Source organism: Setaria italica, chromosome II, assembly GCF_000263155.2.
Source record: "Setaria italica strain Yugu1 chromosome II, Setaria_italica_v2.0, whole genome shotgun sequence".
Lineage (NCBI taxonomy): Eukaryota > Viridiplantae > Streptophyta > Magnoliopsida > Poales > Poaceae > Setaria > Setaria italica.
Genome location: NC_028451.1, coordinates 38285801 through 38306180, shown reverse-complemented (window position 1 = coordinate 38306180; position 20380 = coordinate 38285801). Strand labels below are relative to the sequence as shown.

Below are 20380 nucleotides of genomic sequence, written 5' to 3'. Positions count from 1 at the left end.
TTAGGTTTAATAGATTCGTCTCGCCGTTTAGCCTCCACTTATGTAATGGGTTTTGTAAATAGTCTACGTTTAATACTTCTAATTAGTATCTAAACATTCGATGTGACGGTTGCTTAAATTTAAGTCAGTGAACCAAACCAGGCCTTACTCGTACCATCTCTCTGGTTACTTAGTACTGCCATAGTCAACACGCCGATCGACCCCGAGTCGTGCAAGGGCCCGCACGGCGCACGGTCTCGGTCGCGCCAGCCAACCTTGACGGCCTGACGCCTGACGGTGAAGCCGAGAAACTGGACGTCTGAACCTGGGTGGCAGAGAAACAGGAATGCCCCTATGTCGTTACTGAAACAGAGGCGCTCAGCACCAAAAGAAAAAGCAAAGCCACAATTTTAGCGTAGCTTGCTCCGAATTTTAGGTGGAGCAGATTTGCGCGACAAATATAAATGGTATCGAAAACACTTAATTTTTCTAGCAGGACAAGCTGAACTAGCAAGCGAGCAAATTAGTAGTAGTCAACCAAGTAGAAGCATTAAATCCATAAATATAATAATCTAGTGAACACTAGTATTGCAGTATAACTACAAGCTAGTACTATCCAATTAAAAAAAATGATAACTACAAGCTGCTGGCACTAGCCTACAGCAGATCCGGGCAACAACAAAACATGACGGAACTACTCAAGGACGCTAGCTAGAACTAACTCAAGCGCTGCCTTCTTACCAAAGAACAAAGATTGATCAAACTTGAAGAGAGCCGGTGAGGGGCAACGTGACGCGGCAGGTAAGCGTGGAGACGCAACGCCGATGCAGATCGAACAGAGAAGCGGTGGCGCTCCTCTGCTCTCTCTTCGGCCCCCATCCATGAAATCGCGCCCCCCTCCTGATCTCCTCCGATGCAGCAGCAGGGCGGCCGGCGCGGGCGCGCGGGTTCCGCCTCGCTGAACCATCGGGCGCCTTCGGACTTGAAAGGTGCGACGTAGACGCTGGGCCAAAAACTAGTTGGGCCGTCGACTATGAGCGCCCCCGGCCCAATATGAGTTTTCTTCCTTTTCCAGTCGTCCGACGACCAGTACGCCGCCTCCAGTCGCCTCTCCGGCCGTCGGGATCGCCACGGGAGAGGGGGGTTCGGCTCCGGCGATAGCTGGGGCAGCTGCCCCACCCTGCTGTATGGGGAGCTACGCCACACAAACGTGAATAACCCTTGGCTCTTGATTTTACCAGTAGTTTGGATCGCAGTTGAAAGATGGTGCCAGTAACGATACATGAATACATGAGACTGTAATGGCACTGCATTCTCGATTTCCTTGACCATTGCACTATATTTGAGGCCACTTGCAAATAGTTGACAGCTGCACTGAATTACAATTTACTTCACGATTTGTAATTTCCTAAACTGGGAAAAAATACAACTGCAAAAGTCTGTGCACGTTTCGTATGCATTCTTCCTGTTCTTCCCATCTGCACATTTCTGCATTTTGCAACTCTATGGTAAATTGGCCATCCAAAAATACACATCGATGCACAGAGATCCAATATGGCGCTCCATTTTCTGGCCAGATCACGAGTTACTACCATCAGGATTCTTCTTGCGCCTCCCTGTCAATTGACAATTCCTAGATTAGTAGCTGTGTCAAAAAACGTTAGTTTGTGTCAATAGGAGATAAATCAAACATCTAACATCATATTAATTGTCTACCACCCATTTTCCTTTTACAATAATCATCCATCAAAGGCACCCATAGTCTCTGTCTTACCATTAGAGCCTCTGTTCCAAAGGACCTCAGAGTCAATTGTGCTGAGATGGGGATCATCAAGCCTCTTCCATGTCTTGATGGACTTCACTCCTCGCCATTCACCGTTGTATGTCTTCTCAAGTTGCACAGACACCACCCTCGCTCTCCTTGACCACCCAGCCTTCCCATAGGCATGGTAACCAAATCCGCCAGCATAGCATAGCTGAATACCACTGAGCTTTCCGCAGAAGTCATTAATGTGATCATGTCCGATAAAGGCAGCCCTCACATCTCCAGCCTCCACCATGGACGCAAAGAACCCAGAGTTGATTGATGCTGAGCTAATACCCTCCTGTTTTACTCCTGTGAAATTGACTGCTGTAAAGCTGCTGAACTCTGGCAGTGGAATATGGAAGAACACAAGGCCAGGTGCTGGCTCCTTCTGCTTCGGATTTTCATTCATATATTTTCTCTGCATTTAAGATGAACATTTGTGATGAATAATAGAATTGAACTTTGAACATTATGAGCATTTGAGTTCTGAATGATTAAAGATAGTGCTTTGCATTGTTAAACTTGGTACATCATATGAATCAACATATATTTACTAATTTCATCTATCCCAAAATTCTAGGAAGCTTGTCATATAACGTATGCTGCCCATGCTTCAAATTCATCATTTCCTCTAAGTTGATTCACTACGATTTGTTTCTAAAATGTAATAGATGAAACAAACGTGAGCCAATTGGCAAATTAGGAGCAATAGTCCTGCTGTGTTTGAGTTATTGTACAAGGCAAAACAACGATCTAGGAGCCATGAGTTAAGATAGATTTCTTCTAAAGGAGTGTCACCTAACTTACCTGTAGGCTTGAAGATGTTTGTTGGAACCAAACTTGCTGTGAGGCCTTGATCCAACCATAACCTTTGATTGATGGTACAGTAGAATAGTCACCACTGTCTAGGAAATAAAGGTTAAGCACTGATTTTTCAGCCAGTGATGTTCCTTCAACACCAGAAACTTCCAAATTGTAATTGCCGTAGCCATCAATTTCAACTCCTTCGGGATTGAGTCCTGAAAGGCTGTTCTTCATGCCCACAAGGTGACGCATTACACCCTCACGAGATAGCGTACCCTCTTGGTCATGATTCCCAATAACAGCAGCCCAAGGAAGCTTCATGTCAATGGCTGGAGCAATCGCTGCATCCATAGACTTGGCCGCATCAGTTGAATCCGCGCCATAGATGTTATCACCTGCCCAACAAAACTGTCATAAATTAATACTACTCTAAAAACAGTCTATTTGTAGGCCTCGAGAAACTGGAGTGCCAATCATTGGCATGAATTATATGAAGTTATGAACCACGACCATCATTATTTGGCATTGTTCAGGGAAATATTTTTACCACAATATAAAAGCCACAAGCTCACAGCCATTTTTGCTTTCCCCACAGAAAAAGCATAGTCTGGCCCCAGGTTTGCAACAGTTGCGGCTTTTGGAAAGATGAAGCACTTGCCCATGAAACAACACGACGAAGCATAACAGTAACCTAGACATAATCACAAAGGCGGCTACATTTGTACTGTTCCCTGATGCTGTAGCTCTGTTTGGCGCTCATCGCCATCATGGACGCATTCATCATCGCATATTCGCATTAGTTGCCGAACGTCGTCATCCCGGGCCAATCACCAAGTGGGACCTCACTGAACTGGGCGCAATGGCAATGGGAATATGGGATGGCATGCGACCCGGGACCCCTTGGATTGGGAGTTCCTGAATCCAGTCCGTAGAACACAATGCAAGCTCTACTTGCCCTGTCTCCACGTGCTGTCGCTTGTGGAACCCGTGACATGCTTATTGTTCTAATCAAAGGCACCGGAGCTACGCTTATTTAACGTTTTCTTTTCAGAATGGGATCTCGACCACAGGATAATTAACTTGAATAAACGGTAAAGATCTCTCTCATCTCAAGCGAGCACACACAATAACTGATTTAATCGTTCCAGTTATTCTATCCGTTCAACTAAACCACAGCGGCAACCTAACTACCAGCATCAGCGATACGGATTCAGATGAAAAGGGAGATGAAGAAAGGTCAAATCGATCGATTAACTAATTGGCTAGGAATAACAAGGGACAGGGGAGGTTGCGACTTGCGAGCGGCGGGTACCCACCGGTGAAGATGACGAGGTCGGGGTCCTCTGCGCGGAAGACGCGGTAGAGGAAGGCGGTGGTGTTGAGGTCGGAGCACCCGGCCACCTGGGACGGTGGCACGTCCTCGCAGCCCGTGGTCCGGCCGTCGGCGTAGTGCATGTCCGCCACCTGCACCACCTTGAACGTCCCGCTGTCGCGCCGGAACTGCAGCCTGCCGCTGCTGCTGCTACCAGCGTGCGCCCCCTGCTTCCCCTTCCCCGCGGCGGCGACGAGGACCAGGAGCAGCGCCAGCGGCACCGGCCGGTCGGCGCCGCGCCGCCGGAGGCCGCCGCCGCCCATGATGCGGAGTGATGGAGTGAGATTGATTGGGAGAGGGAATCCGGGGCAGGACTGACTGAGCGGCCGGGGCGGAGCGGTGGTCGTTGGCTTGTTTATAGGTGGGGATTTGGACGCTTCCGATTTTCTCATGGTAGGGTCGTGTCAGTATCGGTTCTTTCTTGGCGGGCTCGGCCGCCGGCGCGCCCGAGGCGACGTGTGGGTTTTTATCGATGGGCACGGTGAGATCGAGCGAACGGACGAGCACGCCGGACGCAGGATGGGTAGCTCATCCGGCTCCTCCCCGTGCACGGACGAGGTGCCGCCGAAGCTGACCATACAGATGGTACGTTCTACTCACACACACATCTGCTGTGTGTTACAATTCGAGCAGAGCATCTGATATATTATTAGTCGCTAAAAAATAGTTTGTGCGGGCGTGCGTGTATTGTTTTGAGGAAAATTCGGACGCGCATGTGGACCGATCAGTAGCAGCGCCATCAACAAGGAATACCCGTAGGCCGTAGCATGTTCGGCTATCAGCATCCCGTACCATCTCTCTCTGACGACTACTAGTGCAAGGGCCTGATGGTGCGTTGAAGTTGAACTAGCGATTATCAGATCTCCAGTCATCTAGCCAAAGCCAACTCCGTTCGCCATTCATCATCATCGTCGAGCTCGTTGCGCTCTGGTGGCACTGGCACATGCGGCCCGCGATGCGATCCGGCGATCTATTCGGCCTAAGCCCAAAGAGCTAACAAGTGCTTTGCTAGCTCCGCCCTGCGCCAAGAGTTTACTGGGAAACGCGTGACAGAAAGTGCAGGAAATCAAAGTCGAACCCCGCCACGACCAGGATCTTCGCCGACTCGACGGTGCGTTCTCGCCGCCGCATCTACATCCTGCAGCGCAAAGGCCGGAAGGCGGGCCTCGGCATCGACGGACCGAATGCGCGCGTACGTGTACGTTCGTCCTGATCATTTCAGAATCCAGCCCCGCGTTACAGCGGGAATGCACCTCATTCACTCGGAAAGAGAGTATGTGGATCGAATGTGCTTCCAAGCAGAGGAACGCAAAGTCGCAAACAAGTTTTTTTTATATTAAAGAACGCAAACAAGTTTAATTGAGTGCTGCGTGGACGCTGGTGCAATAGGAGTGCACCGATCGACCCGACATGTGCGTGGCACCTCTAGTATGTATTAGTAATAGTGAACTAGCCAGTAACGTAGAGGCACAGGTGGGTGCAGATTGGTCCAACAGCCTGTAAAATACTCAACCTATTATAATAACTTGATAGGTGGGTGCAGATTGGTCCAACAATTTGTAAAATGCTCAATTTGGTGCAATAATTTGATAAAATGGTGCATCCGCAGTCTAAATCTTATAACGAGCAACATATTTGCTAATACGGGTTAGGGTATATTCGCACCAAAACAAAATATTGAGCATTATTATATTATTAATATTTGCGTAGCAATGGTAATGTATTTGACCAAGATTCTACCTTCTGCCTTTAGAAAGTTAATGTTACATCTTCATATTAATTATTTTTATACAATGATTTAGTTTTGATTATATTTAGTTCTATACTCAATATTGATAAATTCACTGTCACTATTTTTTACATGTTTGATTATATGCATTGGTTAGCTAAAAAATCAATATGTTAGTACCTACTAACAATACCTTTTAGGAGTTTGGAATAAATCTTTTATTTTAAGCCTCATGTACTTGATCCAAGAAAATTGACATGCTCATCTACTTTACTTAGTACGTTGTCATTTTAATGTGTGGACTCTAGGTGCACCAGTTTGCTAAGTTATTGTACTAGTGTCGGTGTCAAGAATCACGGGTCAAGATTCCGGCAAGTAAATTTATTTTCTATGCGCGTAAGGCTCGGATGGTTGCATGAGAGGATACGAAATTTACACTGGTTCGGGCAGGAATAGCCCTACGTCCAGTGTGGGAGTCTGCTCGTGTTACTCGTGCCAAGTTTGTAGTAGGGGTTACAAACGGGCGAGAGAGGGAAGCTGGTCCCAAGTCTCTGTGGGTGTGTACTGATGCTCGTGTGGAAGGGTTGTGAGTCGGGGGTCGTTCGGTTTGCTTGATAGCCGTCCCTTTCTCAGGCCCCCTGGTCCTCCTTTTATAGCGTAAGGAAGGCACAGGAGTTACAATCGAACCCAGTGTAAAGGGAAGTAAAAAAGGTAAGTAAGGAAGGTAAAGCACAGGGAGACGGGCCGAGCCACCGGGGTTGCTGTTGGATCCCATCGATGACCCAGCGGCCGGCCACTGTAGCCGAGCATGCGAGACGTGCGTAGCGACCGACCACTGTAGCTGTACGAGTTGATGATGACGACTGGCCACCGTAACCGTGCACGTTGCGGACGACGGGTGACCACTGTTGCCACGCGTGCTGACCGGGGGGCGCGGCTGACACACCCCTGCCGCCAAGCCGAGCAGGAAATCGGGCGGCGCACCCTGCAACATGGGCGAGAGTGCCCTATGACGAATGCCACAGGGGCAGGTTAGGACGGTGCAGCTGTAGCCCTGTGCAATCGTGGCAGCAGTGTGCCGCCCGGAAACTCTGGCGGGTCAAGTCGAGGAACGCGGGCGCCTCTCCGCGTGTCAGAGCCGTGTTCCGGTCATGCGCGCCCCATCGGTGGCATTTATGGCGAGATCGGTGGGGGCCCACGAGATGTGCGCCCTCATCTGCGGGTCCGCGCACGTCCTAGGATGAGGCGAAGCTCTGTCTTGTGGGTCCGGAGGCGTCCGACCCCTTGCGCCTGGGGTCGGGCGAGGCGAAGCCTTGCAACGAGGGGTCGGGCGCGTCCGACCCCTGGCGCCCAGGGTCGGGCGAGGCGGAGACCTGCCGCGAGGGGCCGTGCGCGTCCCGACCCTCTCGCTCGGGGGTTGGGCGAGGCGAAACTCTCTCGGCTGGGATGAGGAGCGGCCTTGGGGGGTCGGGTGCGTTCGGCCCTGTGACCCGGGGGTCGGGCCAAGTCGGCTGATGGTTACTGTTGCTGGAGGTGGGCCCGGGACCTTATGACCATTGTTCAGGGAATATAAGCCCCCTAACAACTAGATTGGGCATTTTACAACCCACTTATCAAGTTATTGTACTAAATTGAACATTTTTTCAAGTTGTTGGCTGACAAGTTGTTGTACAGTGGATGCAATTAATTCAAATAAAAGCAATCAATTTTTAAATTTTATTTGAAATAAAATTAGCACACATGACACAATTACAATTTATGAGGATAGAAATTTTGTGGTGTGACACTGCCGTGTTGGATCGAGTTTCTTATTATCAATATTTTTACTCTAATAACAATATGCTTTTTACCCTAATAGCAATATGGTGCAACCATAGCGTATTGTTAAGATAGTACCATGCTTTTCCACGCTCCAGAAAAGAGCTAGTATTATTATATTGTATACTACGTTAGCAGATATGCGATTGACTTTGTCATTATTGTTTAAATTTTGGGTTAAAACATAAAAACACAACACATACTTAATTAAAGAACACATACTTGTGCAACTATCTTTTTCACAAGTGTCTGAGACGCTTATGCAAAATACAATATGGGGGGTCCTATATTTAGAAAATAAATAATCAAAATGTATTTAGACTTTATCATATAACTAAGTATCGACGCCAAAGGAGTAAAGGGTGAATATTTATTTTCCATATCTTAACTTCTATTAAAAAAATATCATGTACTGTTTTTTTTTCAAAATGACATATTCAATTATATCTTCATATTTAGTATTCTCTAAAATATCATTTTGAAGCGCAATTGTCACGAATTATTCGTTTAAGGCTTTCTTGTTTCATAGTACTACTAGGCAATCCCGTGCAAACAAGAGTGCTAGAATATATCTACTTCTTTCCCTCCCTTCGACAATGGCCAAAGACCAGCGCTGTGCCTGCTGTGGCACGTCCTCCTCGCCGTCGCTGCGGTGGCGGCCGCCGCAGGCCGCGGCGGCGCTGGCAGAACGGGGTCACCAAGGCGCGGCTCTTCCTCCCGGACCCGGCCGTGCTCCCGGCCTTCGCCGCGGCGGGGATCGACCTCGTGGTGGGCGTGCCCAACGAGAACCTCACCTTCCTCGCGTCGTCGGGGCCCGACGGCGCGGCGCGGTGGCTGCGGTCCGCGGTCCTGGCGCACGCCCCCGCGGAGCGCGTCCGCTACCTCGGCGTCGGCAACGAGATGCTCTACAACAACCAGTTCTACGCGCCGAGCCTCGTGCCGGCCACGTGGAACCTCCACGCCGCGCTCGCCGCGATGGGGCTCGACGGGAGGATCAAGGTCTCCTCCGCGCACGCCTCCTCGGTGCTCGCCGCGTCGTACCCGCCCTCCGCGGGGGCGTTCGACGCGGCGTCCCTCCCCGTCCTCCGCCCCATGCTGCGGTTCCTCGCCGACACCGGCGCGCCCTTCATGGTGAACACCTACCCGTTCATCAGCCACGTCAACGACCCGGCCAACGTGCAGCTCGCGTACGCGCTCTTCGGCGCCGGTGCGCGACGGCGCGCTGGAGTACACGAACCTGTTCGACGCCACGGTGGACGCGCTGGTGGCCGCGCTGGAGAAGGAGGGGTTCGGCGGCGTGCCGGTCGCGGTGACCGAGACTGGGTGGTCCACTGTAGGGCATCCGGCCGCGACGCCGCAGCGTTCAACGCCGAGATCGTGGGCAAGGCGGCGCGCGGCGTGGGCACGCCGAGGCGGCCCAGCGTACCCGTGGAGGTGTTCCTGTTCGACATGTACGACGACGACGGCAAGCCCGGCGCCGAGTTCGAGCGGCACTTCGGCATCTTAAGGGCGGACGGGAACGGGAGCAAGGCGTACGACATCAACTCCGCGTAGAGCTGATCTTGTTGAACTGACGTCTGATGGGCGCGCTGTTGATTTGTGGATCAACCGGTGAAGTGGCCAAGTGAAGAAATCTTTGTATGCCTCTGTAACTTTGATTTTAGCTGTCTCATGGCTGGTTTGCAAACCTCTTGGGTGCAAGAGCTGCTGTTCATTCTGCTAGATTGTTTTTGTCTGTCTACTCTGTCAGCCTGTTCTATTTAACTAACGAGTAAATTACATATGACAAAAATCTTCTCAGGATTGATTCGGTGAATAGACTCGTGGGCAACTAATAACATCACATGCATGGATTAATAACAACTTATTTTCTGCATGACGGCATTCTCCTCATCAGCGTCGGAGACAATTTTATTGCATTGATTCGAATATATTACTTCAGCCCTGCAAGGCTGATAATGAGTTCTTACTTTTCAGGTGCATGCTTGATCCTCCTTAAACAGGAACTTCTGATTAGCTGGGCCAAACATCTATTCAATATTTCTCGAAATGATCTTTAAACCTTGACTATGTCGTTCAACACTATTGTCACAGAGACACATAGCTGCTGTATACTGAAAGGGGGTTCCGGTACATCGAAAGCATCATTGTGCAGACGAACCAAGTAGCTTCTGCAAGTTGCTGCAAGATGGTAAAACTGATGAGAAACAGCTATCATGTACTGCACAGCCAGAAGAACATAGACCACTTTGCTAATACTACCAAATTTTAGCAATGTGGCGGCAAAATGAAGTACTCCCTCCGTTCCAAATTATAGGTCGTTTTAGCTTTTTTAGTAGCATGGTTTTTGCTATGCACTTAGATATAGTGTATGTCTAGATGCATAATAATATCAATGAACCTAGAAAAGCCAAAACGACCTATAATTTGGAATGAAGGAAGTAGTTGTCATTACCAAATCCTCCGGTCACCCACATATGGTTAACAAACGGGTTCAAATTTACAGATGGAGTCGTATATGTTTCCATTGAAAAGCTTTTCTGCCAATCTCTGATTCTTCACCATAGCAAGCTGCACATAAAGCTCTTGTAAGCTTTTAAATGAAATACATGGTTATGTGGAAAATAACGTTAATCAAATATTTCGCTCTTTCGCTCGAACAGAATGACAGACAGGTCAGAAAGTTCCAGCTCAATATCAGATGCAAGAGGGTCACTACATCTTTTTTTTAAACATGTTGCTCAATTTAATTACAGTATAGTTAAGCCACATTGGCATTTAAATCATTGGTTGCCTGTGCAGAGCTCTGGACATAACAATACAGCGGTATGTGATGTACGACTAATGTCATGAATACAATTACATTTGCCATCTAAGCCTATGACTGAATATAGTTGTACTTGTAGTCTGATTAATGTATAATGACTAAACCAGATCTAACTAACAAATGTTGTGTGCATCCTTTTCTCTCTCTTGAATAAAACCTAAAGGATTTCTCTTTATTAAAAACGAGGAAATTTCTAGCCCTCAGAACAATCAAGGTTGTAACTGCACAACAACTGGTATGGTTTGAAGAAACAAGTACCTTCAGAGCATCACACTTAAAACGGGCATTGAGGTTGGTATGCAGGGCTCGCCCCATGCCCTCTAAAATTAACTGCACGATAAACCAAACCAATATACAACCACAGAACATTGCAAATGATTATAGCATAAGAAAGTGCATTCAGTTCAAAATGCTACAGACTTCTTACCAGATCTGCATCTTTTGCAGCAGCAGCTAGTTCTGAGCTAACCTGCCGGAAATCAATACATGGACTGCCACAGCCATTCTCCACAACCATTAGTGGCACTGACTCTGGTGCATCCTTGAGATCATCTTGGATGCCAGCCATTGCATCGACTAGCAACCCACCAGCTTCTGCAGCTTTCCGGAGGATACCACAGTGCTGTGATGTATTATGAGTTAGGCGATAGAGCTAACAACAATAGATAATACAACTAAATGGCCAAGGAGCGCAAATTTGTATTTACTTTGTACCTTTGAGGCTTCAGCTATAATTTCTGGAAGTTCATTAGCAGTAACATCATTTAAAGCCGGCAATGAATTTGCAACAAGAACAACCTGTAGAATCCATATTTCATTATCAGATCATGTTAAATTTCTATTTCAGTAGGAAAAGTTAAGACAATAAGATATTCAGAAAGTAATCAGAAAATGGGCAATATTAAGGTCTGCTTCAGTTCCATGGTTATTTCAGAATAATCTCTTTTACCAGTCTTAGCTGTCACAAATAAGTTGTTTGAGAAATATGGATTGCTAGTTGACGCAAATGAAAGAAAACATAAATGGGACTTGTACATTAGCATGTAATAAATTGTGTGTTCCCTTGGTTGAATCTCTTCAAACAACATCTTGTCTGCTCTTTATATTTAAATTCAATACAGAGCAAGCCTAACAATGGGCAAACTTTTTATCAGCATTTCAATTTATACCTCTGTTCCATGGCGTAAAAGCTCCCGAGCTAACGGAAGCATTCCAAGAACCACATCAGCACCTGAGTTATCAACAAAAAGCAGTGCTCTTTTGTATGGTTGGTTCTTCCTATCAGTAAGCATTCTCTTTTTGAACATATCAAAGTCATCAATCTGCAAGAAAAGTACATAGAGTTGATGATCTACTTTGTGCTAGGACAGATCATAATTTTTTTTGGGGGGGCATAACTCGCACAAGTCACATGCAACTGTAACATTTTAAATGTTCGGTTTGAGTACTTGCCCGCCAAGGACGTTGCATCTTCTTGCGACTCATGCGATAGATTTCTATTATAGTTCCCTTGTGATAAAGTTCCACACAAGCTCGAGATCCCCAATCAAATATGTTTGCAGCAAGGACACCTTCAATTAGTGCAAGCAGCCTAGCTTCCTGGATATCAAGCATGAAATGTACACTCAGATGAATTTCAAGGGTTGAAGCTTGACTACATTGACAAAAGAAAATAACAACAATGACAAAGTACCCTAACTGTGACAGTGGCAAGTTTTGCCAGTAATAAATTGAGTGGTATTATGTTAAATATGGACTTATGATCGTGGTATGAACCGAAGTTTCTTGTGCTCTCTATCTACATGCTATGCCAATAGGAAAATGGCATAATTGCAAGTATGATAACCCATGCAACCATAAAAACAAATGTTAGGGTGACTTCTGTTAAGTGCAGAATATTAAGCAGAAAGAAGCCCTGCTGTCATATACCTCATTCATACTATCAAGTTCCATTAGAAGATCCGGTAAAACAGCCAGTGAAGCTTCATTTTCCCTTCATGCAGAAAATTCCAGAATATTAGATAAAATATGAGCAGTCTGCGTGCATGCGCACATATAGAGAGAGGAGGCTAACCTTTGCTTGATGCTAATATATGCATCAACAAACTGAAATTCTCTCAGACATTCTTCTCTCAACTCCAACAGATTGGCCAAACCAAACTTTCCATAAGCGGCAGGCTCCTCCATCAATCTAAACTTAGACACAAGTTAGGTAGGAAAGAGATAGGGCGCAATATTTGACAGATAAAGAGACTAGAATGCTATCCATGCCCGACAACGGTAGACAGAGAAACAAAAGCCTATTAACTAATGTCATGCAATAGCAATTTGTTACCTCGCTAGATGAGCAGAAAAGGCATGCGCAAATGCATCTCCCCTCTTTTTGGCATCATCAGTCCCACCTTCACTAGCAACTGCCTATAAATGTAAAAAAGTGCACAAATATTCAAAAAATATACTACACAGGATTCCACATACTCCCAAACAGACAAGAAATACATATCAGGAAACGTAAGCATCCTAAATTCATAAAAAGTTACTACAAAATGAAAAACCGTACAAATACTATCTCAGCCCAAAATTTCCAATCTCAAGGTAAATTTGATTGTGATGATAGTGAATGTAATTACATGTAGAAGTTGAAATGTTGCCTTAATTAGAGCCAAGGAGCTAAGCTAACTGAGCTATGGAAACAACTATTATTTATTTAAGGAAGCAGACACTAGTCCGGGACCCAACAATAAAACAGATGATTTTTTTTAGAAATGGATTTGGATAACATGAGATCAAAGGTGATGCGATTTCTGCTCCATATGAGATGTGGTTCAAGCCTTCTGTGGCTACATCTAATTAAGTTGGCAGGTGCTGGAAACAGTCTCTGATGACTCGATGATTGTAGCGTAGGAGAGAACGACATAGATTCATTCAGAAAGCTCTTTTAACATCATGTTATAATTAAAACAAAAGGAACTATGCAGAATTGCAAGAATTAGATCATACCTTGTCCACGAGGTCTGGCAAATGGTCTGACAAAATCTTGAACCAGTACCTAGCACGATGATCTCAGATATCATCAAAGGACTCAATTGCTATCGTATATCTATAAATAAGAGAAATAGAAGAATACTTAAACTCATCCTGGTCAAGATCAATTGTGTTTGGTTCATACCTGCAAAACAGATCAAATATCACAATTTATAAGGTTGGATATATGCCAAAACTTCTGCATTCAAGGAAAAAAAATATGAAGGAATTTGTTAGTTACTTTAGGTACCATAGGTACAAGGAAATGCCCAACAAATGGGTTATTTTGATGTTGGAAAATCATTTACCACTAATTTCTGGAGCTTTTTAGCAAATGGAAGTTAAAACTCCAATTTCTTTATTGTTTTTACTGCAATAGTATTGTATTACTTGGTCTTTCGTGGGTCAAGAAACCGGAAATTTCGTCAGCTTTTAGAACAGACAAACATGCTAGAGATTAAACGAAGGAGATAAATAGTAGTCTTACGTCTTTGGGTCCTCTAACAATGGAAACACATCCAATGTGGGTACGAGATGGAGAACACCAACATTTAAGGCCGCACTTGCATCTGACCGCAAAATATCACCCTTTGAAGTAGGCCTTTCAAAACCTCCCATACCTGTTGTAGCTGGAACTCCCATAGGTACAGGGGCTATAATCTGAGTACCCTTCTGCACAAACTTCTCCATCCATGATATCTGTAGGATTTTAAAACAATATTATGATTCAAGACACCTAGATTTAATAAACAACTGTTGAATAAGAATTCATTCCAGCATAAAGTAATAGCAAAAGAATGAAATATATCAACTAATTCCAGCAGCCTTTTCAATAGAGTAAAAAAATTGGGGTGATCCTTTTGGTGCTTGAGCATGCCTGTCATGTAGTTAGTGTTGAGTCACATCCATTTCCGGTTTTCAAAGATGTAACTTTATCAAGCATCAGATTTGTCTTAACAGAGGATGGCATACTCAGAAAAAAATAACCAAACCAAGATAACCATGATCAGAAGATGCCCTTGCCTTCTCATTGAGATCTCCAAGAGGTGGCCCATGAATCTTTCCACCAACATATGGAGCACCCATTGGGAAGCGTTCAACCAAATGATGTATCCTTAAGTCATCAAGACCATGCTTCTCATAACTCATAAATGCACCAAGAGCTCCTAGAAAGCCCTCATGGCGCAGAAACATGGCTTGTGCCTCTCCTTTTGACCTTTACCAATACAAAGAAAACAGGGAAGGCATTATTTTCAAAATTAACGTAACCAATTAGCAAAGCATAAAAAAAAGTAGTAGTAGTTTTCTTATCTTTACCAGAAATTTACTGCAAAAGAAATTGTGTCCATGGTGTAGGCATGACCACGGATGAAGAATCCACCAAAAAATATCCTCTTGAGTCCATAACGAAGTGCATTAAGATAGGAAATCTACAAAAAAAAAAAATCAAATAGGATTCATAGCTTCAATGGAGTTGAAAATATGCCACAATAAACTAGAGAAGTAAGGCATATTTCGAGGATGGTGAAGCATTCCTGTCTTTGTATGAATTGATACAGGTACATCCTTAGCCTGAGCATTCAGTGATTAAAAGAAAACAACGACAACAATACTGAATCATAATTTCACAATCCAGGACATGGCAAATGACCGAACATTATGATTTGCGTTTTAGCAAGTTAGCATGCAACAGCAAGCACGAAACAGCATCTGAGTTTACTTTATGTAACAAGCACCATGAAAAGTGATATTAGACCTTCACCTACCAAAGAACCTATTTCAATACACTGTTTAGCACGGTCAACTAGTATCATCTTGCTTCTTGCACTGCTAGCTCTTGGTCTCGTTAATTTTTGAACTCCTATAACACCTACAGCCTATGAAAGAAGTCACTACACAGCATAAAAGGTTGACAATATCGCTTATTTTATTGTCTCTTCTTCATAAAAAATACAGCCACTCAATGTTGGGCAAGTTTCTTGGATAAATCAAGCACACACACAAAAAGGAAAGCTCCATGTTTAGATAATCTTCATTCACCTTTTGGCTTACTTGTTCACATTTTCAAAATCTTCAAAAAAAAATTGTCAATTGTGCATATCTATAGAGAAGTGGATGAAGAGCACTAAACCATTTGTTTTGAACAGTAAACTCATTAGTCAAACACTATTACTTTACCGTAGCACAACTTTGTCATACCTGGCCAATGTTGTAGGAAATCATCCGTAACAGAGACAGCGATATATCCTCAGGCCTATAATCTGATAGCTCCTTGTTTTCTGAAATCGTCTTCCCGAAACTAGAGGCGATTGTAGATGCTGAAAGGCCAATCTGCCATACAGCAGGCGCATGAATAATTAATACACAGAAGACAAGAACATTAAGAGCAATTGGTCTAACATGCTATACATACAGAATGTTATCCCAGTAACAGGTCAGAGTAGCAGCTTTAAGCAGTGCAGACAATAACTTAAACGTTAAAATATTTTAAGAAGATTTCCACATTTTATGCTAATAGTAACCTTGGAGTAGTCCAGACCACCGTATATGTCTCCCACAAGCATGTCAATGGTGCTGTTGTCTCCACGCTGGCTCAACTCTAGCAACTCATCAAAACTGAAACAAAATTACGAGATTAGGAGAAATCAAATTTGTCTACACAGTCCATGAGCAGAAAAACAGCACCTCTTGCACTTTGTCATTAACCTCCCCAATCCCCAGTATGTACCACCACCAACATTTGTCCCACTTACTCGCTGAAACTTCCCATGCCCATCAACCTTTGAAAAAGAACAGTAAAAAAGATTCAGTGGCACTCAAAAGAACAAAATAGAAAGCAAACCTTGTTACCTTGATTATACTAACACCAGATCCGACATTAACAAGAAGGAAGGGAAACAAATCATTCTGATCAATCTGAACATATTCCTTGTGGCCATCCATGTGTGTAAAAGCTTCATGACGTATAGCCTGCCAAGCGCAGAAAAAGAGTGTTATTGACTTGCCTGTAATGTGCAATTCAGATGTATGAATGTTATCACACTTTAATGCTGATTAACAACATGTATTAGCTTAATACATCTCCATTTATTTATTACAAACATCACATACAAGATAGAATTGCACAGTAGAATATAGCCTAAATAGTTGCAATTCTAAAATTGGAACCTTAAGCAAAAAATTTGCTCCAGCTACGAGACAGTCCATTTCATCTTCCTTTTCAAGGCTGACTCCCAATCTTTCCTTAAAGAGATCCGCATACTTGTATGCTCCACCACCTGTCGCCTTTCCACAAAATACTACAATCAGCAACAAAATAATCCTAATGCCATAAATCAAATTAAGGATGACTAATTTGTTGTGCAAAACATCAAGTATAATTAATGATGCAAACCCTACTAGTTGCCACCTCCATTAACAAAACATTAGGGAGAATTGATTGCAGGCTAAAGTATTTGAGTAGTCTGATATGAACACTAGCAAACTTTTTCAGGTGTGTTTAACAAACTAGCCAAATCACATCCCTATCTGTGTAGTAAGGTTTAAACAATGCGCATTTATTCACTATACAGCTCTAATATCTACAACTGTAATTGCTCTAGTTGAGCAAACTGCAGTTTGGCCCCCACCAAAAAATAATAGATGCGGATCTTTCTCTTTTCCTTTCAATCAATGAGAGAATATGTTGGTCTTTCCCCATTGTTTATTTGTTGTTCTTTTTCTTTCTTATTTAAGGATGGCTGAGGTGCTTTGAATCCCACCATTTATTTATATTTATACAGTCTTCATCAGATATATCAATCATGTTGTCTCCTTAGTTTTTACCTTGATTACAATGTCATCAGGCTGAGCTCCTGAGCGCCACGAAGGCGAATCAACTCCTGCAGCATATAACTAATACAGGTGAGCCATGATTTATAGGTGCACAGAAGCAATTGAGAAATCATAGAAAACTATATGAACAACAAGGTGACAGAAACAATGAAGATGATACAACCAATTGTTTACAATCCTAAGCAGTGTTAGCATACCACCACGATGTAGTTGTTTGGAAGAAATGAAGTCCAAGCATTCATTTAGCTTCTCAGTCTCGAACTTGACAAAGTGGAGCCTCCCTCCAAGAATCGGGTAGCTTCTCCTGCCACCATTAAACATCCCAAGTCTTCTCTTTGTGGATATCTTACGCTTATCCTCAGTTGAGAGCTCAGCATGTCGTGAGAAGTATACCAGTTTGATAAGAGAACCTAGACGGAAAGCATACAGTTGAAAGTACAAGATGTCATTACAATTGACAATGAAGAAAATACCGTGGACAATTTCAGATTGATGGTTAAAAACAAAATTTCTGAAACATATACAGAAAACTGAATGGTATCTGAACACTTTAGAAACCAATTTGACAAGGAACAAAAGGAGTCACATGCCCCATAAGCAGTCCCACCACAACAGTTTACTGTGTTACTGTTGCAGATGACAGGTTATCACCATGATCAATTCGCAGGTACACTAGTAAGGTAGTTCACATTTCACAATGATCAGCACTAAGTGATACAGTCATCCTGAGACGCAGTGGCAGCCTAGAACGGCCAGTAGCACTAAGTGATTAAGTGTGGCACTAGCAAGGGAACTGCCAGCTTCTGAACATTCGACTACCAGTTGGGTTTCCAGGGTCACATGCTAAGTTGCTAATTATTTGGCACCTCATCTGCTTTGACTAAGCACCTGGACGCAGAAGTACACTGCTACCAAGCAACACACACTCTGTTGATGACGCTAACCGGTGAATCCAACACTGGAGCGGAGGCGGGGAGATGCGCGCGTCGCACGCACGTACCGCCGATGTCAAGGGCGAGGTGGGAGATGTCGTCGGACTGGTTGGGCAGCAGGATGGTGGGGTTGCGGTCCTCCAGCGTCCCGTGGATCGCCGCGCCGCTGAGGTCCAGCTGCGGCCGCGAGCTCGACCGGGGCAGCATCGTCGTCGCGGTCGCCTGCGCCGCGGAAGACGTCGTCCCCTCCTCCTCCTCCGCCTCGTGCTTCACGCCCGCCCCCAGCGCCTCCTGGATCGGGTCGCTATTATTGCCCGCCATTTGGATTGGACCAGTGCCGTGGATAGGAGTGGAGCCGCCAGTCCGCCACCAACAATCCACCAACCAAAATCCTCCCGCCGCGGCGCGCTCGGCGCTGCCGGCTGTGGCCTTGGGGGGATCGAAAGCACCAAACAAGCGAGGAGAAAACGGAGAACGGCGAATCGGCGATGGGCGCTGGTCGTTGGCCTCCGCGGGTCACCCACTGGGTGGAGACGAAGGCGGATGCGCGGATTTGTTGCTTGTGGAGACCCACTGGGTGGAGACCCAGTTGGGAATTTGGGAAGTTTTTCCTGGGGGCGATGCTGCGGAAAGGTCAAAATCTGACTGATGCTTGGACTTTGGATTCCTTCGGGCCCACACTGCAGTCTCTGCTTGCGGGTCCACTGCAATGTGAACATGAAACACTCAAAACTGGTTATGAATCTAGTTGCAATTTGAGCCTAATGCATGATAAGGTGCTTCTAGCTGATACTCTTTGAGATTAGCAATCGAAAATTTTGGGTAAAAAATAATAGCCAATGGGCCCTTGAGAATTTCAGTGGTCCATGTAGTGGAAGATGTCATCGTTTGCCTTCCTTAGCTGCCGCTGACTAGTAGCATATTTTGACAAGCATACATTCTAAATGATGAAATGAGCCTGAATAAAACATAAAAGGCTGTATAATCTTGTAGAACTACTTACTACTAGCACAACTATGGCCCTGTTTGGGAAGGGCGTGTTAAAATTTAACAGGGTGTTAAACTTTAACACCCTCAAATAAAGGTGTTAAACTTTAGTATCTTGAGGTGTTTGGATGATCTGTTAAAATTTAACACCTTAGGTTGTAATTGACAACTTTACCCCTCATTACTCCTCTCAATGGCAGCCAAATACCCCTTCTTCCTTCTTCTCCTTCCTCCTCCTTCCTTCTTCCTCCTTTCCTGCGCCTGCCGCCTCCGGCCCCACCCCTGCTCGGTCCACGCCGTGCCCGGCGCCAACGTCGGCGTCGGCGCTGCCGGCCGCCCCGTCGGCCCCTCCCCTGCGCATGCCGCCTCCGGCCCCGCCCCGCCGCCGGCGTCCCCTACCGCGGCGCTAGCGGCCGCGCCCGCCCGAGCCCCCAACGCCACCACCGCGCCCGCCCGAGCCCCCACCGCCACCACCTGCGCCGCCCGCCGGTCCCCACACCACCGGATCGGCCTCGCCCGCGCCCGCACCCGCCGGCCGCGCCAGCCGCCGCCCACGCGAGGCCGCCCGCGCTGGCCGCCGCCTGCCGCCCGCGCGAGCCCGCCGCGTGCTGCCCAGCGTGGCATCCCGACGCAGGAGCGGCGCGGACCGGCGGTGGCGCGCGATGGGCGGACCAGCGGCGGCGCGACGGGCGGACTGGCGGCGGTGCGCGATGTGCGGATCGGGGAAGGAAGATGGGGGCAGTGGAGGAGAGAGAAGAGGAGAGAGAGGGGGGCAACCAGGGAATAAGTGGGGAGGGGGACCACTTTTAACACCTTTAGCACATTTTAACACCCCCTCCATGTGTTTATGAAAAGAGGGGTGTTAAATTTTAACACTTCATCTTTAACACTTGTGTTTGGCAACCAAAAGTGTTAAAATCTGTTAAAAAGGGGGTGTTAAACTTTAACACCCCCTTCCCAAACAGGCCCTATGTATAAAACCCATTCCTAAACCTGATCTATAATAATACTACCATTTGACAATCATTTGTTAAATTTTTGGACTAATATGGTACTCCTTCCAAAATGTAAGTCGTTTTGGCTTAGATTTAATCTATGCATCTAAAAAAATCAAAACGACATACATTTTGAAACTGAGGGAGTACGAGATTGTTTTCATAAATTTGCCAATAATGAAATGGTTTATCTAGAGAAGATTGAACCCAAATGACTTCAAAGTGAAGCATAACCATGGTAGCATCCCCATTCCAAAAAAAAATCAAAGGTA

General features: G+C 45.6%; 2 protein-coding genes and 1 pseudogene across 2 annotated transcripts; 1 reads left to right on the top strand and 2 right to left on the bottom strand.

Annotated features, from left to right (window-relative positions):
* Window positions 1-1270: 1270 nt before the first annotated feature.
* On the bottom strand, window positions 1271-4394 carry LOC101770087 (probable inactive purple acid phosphatase 29). Its single transcript, XM_004957403.4, has 4 exons — window positions 3907-4394; window positions 2594-2985; window positions 1754-2204; window positions 1271-1595 (listed from the first exon to the last, which is right to left on the bottom strand). Exons 1-4 carry the CDS (start codon window positions 4352-4354, stop codon window positions 1558-1560), a joined length of 1329 nt encoding a protein of 442 aa, XP_004957460.3. The 5' UTR covers window positions 4355-4394; the 3' UTR covers window positions 1271-1557.
* Window positions 4395-6700: 2306 nt separating this feature from the next.
* Window positions 6701-9201, top strand: LOC101773332 (annotated as a pseudogene).
* A 161-nt stretch (window positions 9202-9362) lies between these two features.
* LOC101769682 (pantothenate kinase 2) lies at window positions 9363-18720 on the bottom strand. The gene is made up of 23 exons (XM_004957402.2): window positions 18195-18720; window positions 17392-17604; window positions 17186-17241; window positions 16529-16645; window positions 16211-16330; window positions 16046-16140; window positions 15883-15976; window positions 15560-15691; window positions 14678-14790; window positions 14384-14576; window positions 13848-14059; window positions 13464-13505; window positions 13337-13385; window positions 12672-12754; window positions 12411-12527; window positions 12266-12329; window positions 11789-11935; window positions 11506-11658; window positions 11051-11134; window positions 10764-10958; window positions 10595-10666; window positions 9965-10080; window positions 9363-9690 (listed from the first exon to the last, which is right to left on the bottom strand). Exons 1-22 carry the CDS (start codon window positions 18445-18447, stop codon window positions 9991-9993), a joined length of 2694 nt encoding a protein of 897 aa, XP_004957459.1. The 5' UTR covers window positions 18448-18720; the 3' UTR covers window positions 9363-9690; window positions 9965-9990.
* Window positions 18721-20380: the final 1660 nt, after the last annotated feature.